At 41.0% G+C, this 7,500-nt stretch overlaps 1 protein-coding gene and 1 pseudogene across 1 annotated transcript in view; both read right to left on the bottom strand.

Moving 5' to 3' along the window:
- LOC137980436 (uncharacterized) overlaps positions 1-7,500 on the bottom strand; it is a 63,846-nt gene that overhangs the window by 20,146 nt on the left and 36,200 nt on the right. Inside the window, exons 20-21 of the mRNA XM_068827880.1 lie at positions 3,502-3,620; positions 289-2,218 (exon numbers count right to left, since the gene is read on the bottom strand). Coding sequence (XP_068683981.1) covers positions 289-2,218; positions 3,502-3,620 — 2,049 coding nt within the window. The remainder of the gene's footprint in view (positions 1-288; positions 2,219-3,501; positions 3,621-7,500) is intronic.
- LOC137979812 (uncharacterized) lies at positions 4,881-5,828 on the bottom strand (annotated as a pseudogene).

The following is a 7,500-nucleotide window of genomic DNA, read 5'->3' on the forward strand; positions in this document are numbered from 1 at the left end:
ACTTAATCCAGGATTAGCGTAAACTTTTGTTTCGTGTTTTCAACTTTTTGTTGAACGCTTCTTTTGACTACTTTGGTTTTTCAGGATTGCCTTCTTCTAATGTTTTTTTTTGGTGAATATCAGCGTTGCAGAGCATTTGAGAGTAGAGAAATAAACTCCTTGGTAAATTTCTAAACTGGGATTAGCGTTAATAGGCCTTTGAACAACCGGGCCCCGGAGTCAAAACGACTACTTTGACTTGGCCTTTACGACATACACTTTAATACTGCTCATTCGACTGAATTTCACCTTTAAGTCGTCCGTCTGCATTGACGTTGTACGTATTTGAAGCTGAAGTCTCAGGAACGCTCCCATTACCTTCGTCATCAGGTGCGTGTTCAGGATCAAGCGGGCATCCATCATTGCTGCATGCATCATCGACTTGGTTTAAGTCTAATCCCACTTGACTTGCTATTGCGTTGTCTTTGAAAAAAAGGAGTTCCGTTGATTTCTTCATACATTCCTTTGAAAGATTATTTAATGGGAATTCCATCGTTTCGAGATGCTCCAGTTCTTTGTCTTGATCCTTATCAATTTCTGCGCTTTTCTCACGTTCACCAGATGCTGCAATGGTAAATAGAAAGGCATTGCAATCAAAAGAGGGACTCTCTAGGCTTTCTTGTGATACATGACCTCCAAGTTGTAATTCAGGAGTCATCAATTCGTCGCTGTTAAGAAATGGTTCAGGCAGCGTGTCACTATCCTGCGGCCGTCCAATATTGAAGCAATCTTCCTCATCTTCTTGGTCATCAGGCGTTTCATCAAATGTAATGTCAAGCTCAAACCCTGGGTCGGAGAATTTGCAATCTTTAGTGTTTTCTTGCAAGGCCCGATTGCGCCCAGACACGAACATTCTACACAAACTGGATTCTGCGTCATCTCGGGACAATGAATCTGTATCACTGTTCTCGCTGTCGGTTTGTAGATCAGTGATCAGCGTACTTAAACCTTCACCAGACAAATCGTCTTCCTCCTCATCAGACGAAAATTCCGAGAGACAGACTCTAACCAAAGAGCTCGAGCTAACGTTTGTAAAAGAAGCTAAAAACTCGTCTGCTTTGGAAGCCAACTCATTTTGCAGAGGTGGACTTTCCGTTACTGGTGGAAACGTTTGCTTTGGAGAGTCATCTATTTGGCCTGAGCTATCATCCTTGTTGCTGATTGAAACGACTTTCTCAGGGTCCCACACGGTTATTCTGGCATAACCAGAACTTGAGCATTCTTCGTTTCTTACGGAAGAGAGTGGTGATGAAAGGCGAGCAATGGCGTCGTGCTCGGAGCCTTCTGGCTCGCTGTTTACTTGAGGGAAAAATACTTTCACGTGCGGCCCATATTCCAATTTTCCATTTGGCGGTGGGCCAGTGCCTTGGTTACTGGGGCTAAGGGATGCTTCGGCATGATCACCGTCAACCTCGCCATGGTTAGAATCTTCAATGTCACTTGTCTCGTCGAAATGATGCTCATCGCCAGGAGAAACGACACTGGTTTCGAAACGAAGTTCCACACTCTGGACCACGTTGCTATGCAGGGAATGGGAAGATAAACCATGTTCCGACAACTGGAAGTTCCTTTCGTCAGAGGCAGTCCCAGAGGCCTTCACTGTTATTCCGCCAAGCGCTCTCATGGCTAGTGTCTCAGCACAATGCCCTGTGCTCTCTTCACATTCGCTATCACTATTATCACAGCTATCTGCATCCTCACTGAACTCTTCCGTATCTATTGCACTGGTGTTCTCAATTGAAATGTCCACAATTTGAGATTCCAGAGACGGCAGGAATGGAACAAATGGTGGCAGTTTATCTTCATTCTCGACCTCGTCTTGTCCTCGTGTAGCCGTTGGTTCTTCGGGTTCTGTGGACTGTTCTGGGCAGTGGTCTGGCCCTTTGAAGGTTCCTTGGATAGCTGGAGGACAGGAACTAGCTCGTGCAAAGCTTGGTTTCCTCGGGGCAAGACAATCGGCTGCTTCCATGGACACTCGAGGCATGTCAGACTCAAATAACCGCCTAATGAGGTCAGGATGGGAGAAATTCTTTGAACCACTTTGTTTCCTGAAGATAGAGGTGTTGAACAGAGAAGCACTGGGGTTCACTGTAATACCAGGTAGATTTCCTGCGTAAACACTGGCATTGGCTTGTGTTTGGTTTCCAGAAAGCATTGAGTAATCGGCCGCACTTGAGACCTAAGCGACCAAAAAAGAGAAACAGTTATAAAGTTAACAAATCGTCTGTTACTACTAGAACCCCTTCGGAGGCGGTCGAGCCACGCCCTAATTGACTGCACGCAAATTTCAATACGCATCACGAAGTGTCCCGTTGCTCTTCTCCCCAACTTTAACATCATTCGTGTCTCGAAATACGGACAACTTAACGTCACAAAGTGTCCTCCAACTGCTGCTCTTCAAGTAAGGATAAACAGTTGCATTTAGCCTGAGCTAAGAAATAACGCCAACCTTTACCCTTACCTTATTGCTGGGAATGGAGCGAAGAGGCTGAGACTTCAAGGGACACTTTGTGTTGGAGGACAAAATTGGGCCTGCATCTAATTAGTTTTCTTTATGGACATAAGTAATAGTTTTGGTGTTTTGCGCAGAGCTCCAAGCGCCAAAGGCGCGCACGCGGAGCATCATTGTTAAGAAAATATGGTAACCTCAGCCTAGCCCCTAGGGGTTCCCTCTTGCCCCCTTGTCCGCGAGAAGTCTGGGAAGGAGTGGGCGAGTCTCTCTCGGTGACGTCACCGCTGATAGTTGGTATAACCGAGCCGAGAACGCCTGGGGACTAGGCTGTGGTAACCTACCCATGCGAGAAATCTTGGTTTTATAGCTATGACGTCATCAGCAACCGAACGTCCGTCCACCCCCTCCATGTATGACCAGTATCATATAAAAATGGCCGCCTCAGTGAAGGGCTTTATGTGGTTCGCATGTGCAAACATAATTGCTTTTTATGGATTGTACGAAATGATTTTTCGCGGAAAAACCTCTGCTAAAAGATGGGAAAAATATCAGGGAAACAATTTCACCCACTTTTACAGCGGCAGCTGGAAAATAACTTCGAGGAATTGAGGTTTGATAAATAACCCGGTAGCTCCGCTTTTAGGCTTGGCTAAATCTATATATTAGTTTAAAACTGGGTGTAACGTATACTTTACACAGGCAAAATACTCCTGACCATTCAAGGAATTTGAGCACGTTGATCGTATCTTTACAAACTTTTTGACGATGTTTTAGAACACCGTGTCGAGTTTCAATTTATTTCCGTCTTCTCCATCCTTGGCTCAGTATAAGTGACGGGAAAAAGGTTGCAGAGTTGATTGTTTTTAATTTTCCGTCTTTTGAAGAAACAGCGACAGGGCTGTCGCTCTAACAAGTTTAGGACTCCACGCTTGACTACGCTTGGGGAACAATTTGTCAGCAATGGCTTGTCATTCTTTTTTTTGCAGACATAACATGCTATGCTTGGATACCTCAGAGTCTGCTCTGCGCTTTTGTAACTCCAGTTGATCATAATTTACTGTGGGAATCTCCCAGTCCTCGAGTTCACTGAGAACAGTGACAAGAAGGGCTCCAGCTTCTTTTTCAGAAACTGAAAAAAAGACAAAGGCGTTATTCTTTTTTTATTACAAGCTTTTTGCCATGTAAAGCCATAAATTTCCACTTCAAAAGAAAAATGCTTAAACCTTGATATATCAAGTTCGCATTTCGAAGAGTGTGCATAATTTATACTTTCGTATAGAGTGTTTTCACTCACGTGATCCACCGAAACAAAGGAAAACGTTTGCATGATAATAGAAGTCAATTCCCAGAGGATTAGTTGGGTACACCAACATGGCCGCCCTTCTACAGCTAATAAGGACCTTGCAATTCTAGGACGAGGACGAGAACGAGTACGATATTTGACTGCCCGTTTTTAGCGAAAATACTTAGAAAATTTATAACCCGAACGACTAATCTTACTCTTTGTTAGCAGCATAGGTTCCTCAATTATTCTTATCACTGGTAACTGAGCCTTTTCCTGGTCAAAAAATGCCAAAACTGCTACCCTGTTGCGGTGACTTGTTTTGGCAGGAAGATATTTTTGCAAAACTTCGTAGTAAAATGACGACGGTATCACGTTTTTCCCGCCAAAATGACGCTGGTTTGCGCGCACTCACTGTTGTTCTATTAGAAATCTCGTTCTCGTTGTCGTTCTCGTCCTAGAATCTAAAGGTCCCTATTAACTATTGTTTAGGTACACCAACAAGACCGCCGTGACGTCACGCGAAAACACTCTTTTTACAATGACTGCAAAAACTCTCGCGCCCTCATTGGCTAATTTTTATAGTCAATAAATTTATAATTTATGCAATAATGACGCGATATTGTTCGCGTCAGATTGAAGTTTCTCGCATTTTTCTCTCGCGTTCTTCTTGTGTTTTGCCTTAATTTTGACCCCTCTGCCTTTTTGTTATCGCCTCGTGAATCCACAGCTACTTTCAAATGACAATGTTATGACGAAATTCATGATCAATAACAGGAAAGACGCATGAAAAACTGACATTAATTTGTTAAATAGATGGTTTTTACCCGACGTCAGAGCGGCCATGTTGATGAACGGAACAACAGAATTTTACTCTATTATAATGCAAAACATGAGCCTTAATTTGCTATCGTTTTGTGCACCAACATGGCTGTCTCATCAATTCAAAGATCTAAGATCTTTATCTTTATTGAAATATACTCTCACGCAGACGTGAGAAGTGTACAATTCAATACTAACGAGAATAAATTAATACAAATCAGACCAAACTATGCTATGCAATGCTATATTACATTTAAAACACTCAATAGTAGAAAATCTCAATAGCTACACAAAGCCAAAAAGGCACCTATTTATGAAGCAGCGCTTAAAGCGTTCAGATCTGACTTGTGGTAGAATATAGTTATGACCTCTTTCCCGAAGTGGGCGCGTTTCTTTGGGGGAAGTAGATGGTTTAGGCAATGATTTTGGGCAGTAACCTTGCTCCATAATTTGGTATCCTTAGTTCTTATTAGTTCCGCAATAGATGGTCGCTAATTTGTAAAACCGTATTTGACTGCGCGCTTAATGAACTTATCTACCTGGGAAAGGTATTTTCCGTCATGGGCACAGGCCCAGACCTCAATGGCATACATAAACAGAGACATAACAAGGCTATCAAATAGTAATGTTAACTCTTGTCATGAATATCCGTAAAACTTACAAACTCTCAGAATATACAATCTAGAGCTAGCCTTAGTTATCATTTCATCAAAATGGATATCCCAGTTACATGGATGCTCATTAAATGTCACCCCCAATAGTTTAAGTTCGTTCTTTCTTTTGATGTCCGGTAAAGGTTCTGGGAGGTTCTTTTTGGTCTTCCCTCTAAAGCCAGTAATACACGGTTCAACATTTGTTGATCAACAAATGCTGAACAGTGTGTCGTGTCATGTTGAATGTTGAAATATGCTATTCAAGACGTTGAACGTTGTTGAACGATGTTGAAGGAAAATAGAGATCAGCTCTATTCCATTCAACACGTCTGTGCAACATGGTTCAACATTTGTTGAGCAACAAATGTTGCAGGATGTTGAACCGTGTGTCGTCGGCTTAAGAATCATCTCTCAGGTCTTGTTAAGATTTAACGTCATTTGATTCTGTGTAGCCCAGCGTTGGATGTTATTAACCTCTGCTTGCGAGGTCAGATCTAACAGGGACACTCAGGGTAATATCATCAACGTAATTCACAAGAAGATTACTGCTTGGATTTGCAGCCGTGATATTGTTCACCATTATAGGAAATAGAACAGGAACGCATTTTGTCTGGTCACTATCACTGTAGGTGGAAAGCCGTCAATAAGGGTAGCACACAAGGTAGCGTTAGTGGCTCCCACCTCTTTAATATATTTCTTAACGATCTTGAAATTACATATGATGGCTTCCCTGCGTTATTCAAATATGCTGATGATTCGACAATTGTTGCACCGGTGCTAGGCAATACTGACACCTCTGTAGCCTTAGTAAACGAGTTTTTAAATTGGTCGCGAGGTAACTGTGTGTCATGTAATCCTAGTAAATGCAAAGAGATCGTAATTAGAAAAAAATCGAACAAGGACACTTACAATCCAGTCAATTGCATCCCACAACATATTGAATTATGCTTACTTGGAGTCACCCTTCAGAGTGATTGTAAGTTTAGTTCTCATGTTAAGGTCAAACTAGCTAAGGCTAACAAGGGCCTCCATATATTAAGAACTTTGAGAAAGGAACAATATGACCAGAATGAAATAGACCTCCTTTTTAAGACAATTGTATTGTCTAATTTAACTTATGGCCCTTCAGTGTATGGTGCGTATGAACGTGATCTAAACACAATACAGAACTTTTTAAACAGATGTTACAAGCGGCGTTAAATTTCAGTTCCATTGAATGTCAAGGATATCATGCATACGCAGGACAAGAAATTATTAAGTAAAGCTAGGGCTCCAACCTATCATCCGTTAAATGAAACTCTGCCGAAGCCTAAACCCCAGCAATATAATGTACGTCGCATGCTTTGCCTCCGCCCAAAGATTAACACCGAACGTTTCAAGAACACATTTGTAAATAGACTCTTTTTTGAACACAACCTGTTATAATTACATAATTCACTTTTAGCAACAGTATATTATTGTAAATTCATTACACAGTTCTCGTTTATGCAACATAGGATATGTATTTTTTATCTTATGGTTTATTAAACACATCATCTCATCTCATCTTATCTCTGGTAACCCCTCTATTAATATCAACATAATTTGTGGTTACTCCGTCAATGAATACCCTTTGCTTTCGGTCACTAAGGAAGCTTACTATCCAATTGGTGATGTAAGGATTAAGATCACAAAACTTAAGCTTATCAAACACTATTTTATGTGAGACCGAATCAAACGCTTTACTGAAGTCAAAAGAAAGAACTTTGACAAAAGAAAGAACCTTTGTCAAGCCAGTTTAGCCAGTGGTGTTGACATTTAATAAGGGAATCACGTGATTGAAACACATCTATAGGTAATCACATGATTTCCAGACAATCTGGTTTAAATAAGCGCGAGTAACTTTTTCAGACTAATGAAAACATTGCATGTGCCCGTAGTGCTTATTTAAACCAAATTACACGAGAAATTGAGTGATTACTTTTTCATAATATACCTGAAAAAAAGGAGGCAGTACACGCTTTAATTTTCTATGAAGTTCACTCAAGTGATTGTAAGGTTGCAACTGATTACGTTTGTCAAATTCAGACTTTCACAAAACTATCGTTCAAAAGTCATTCAACTGTAAACTTGGAAGCGCGCATTTGTAATTTGCACGCGTGTTACAAATTCTTTTTTAGCCAATCAGAACTGAGTGAATTTTATCATGTATATTATTAGTATTAGTACTGTTATTGACCATCGAAAAACGTCATACAAACACACTTTTAATG

This window comes from Montipora foliosa, chromosome 12, assembly GCF_036669935.1.
Source record: "Montipora foliosa isolate CH-2021 chromosome 12, ASM3666993v2, whole genome shotgun sequence".
Taxonomy (NCBI): Eukaryota; Metazoa; Cnidaria; class Anthozoa; order Scleractinia; family Acroporidae; genus Montipora; species Montipora foliosa.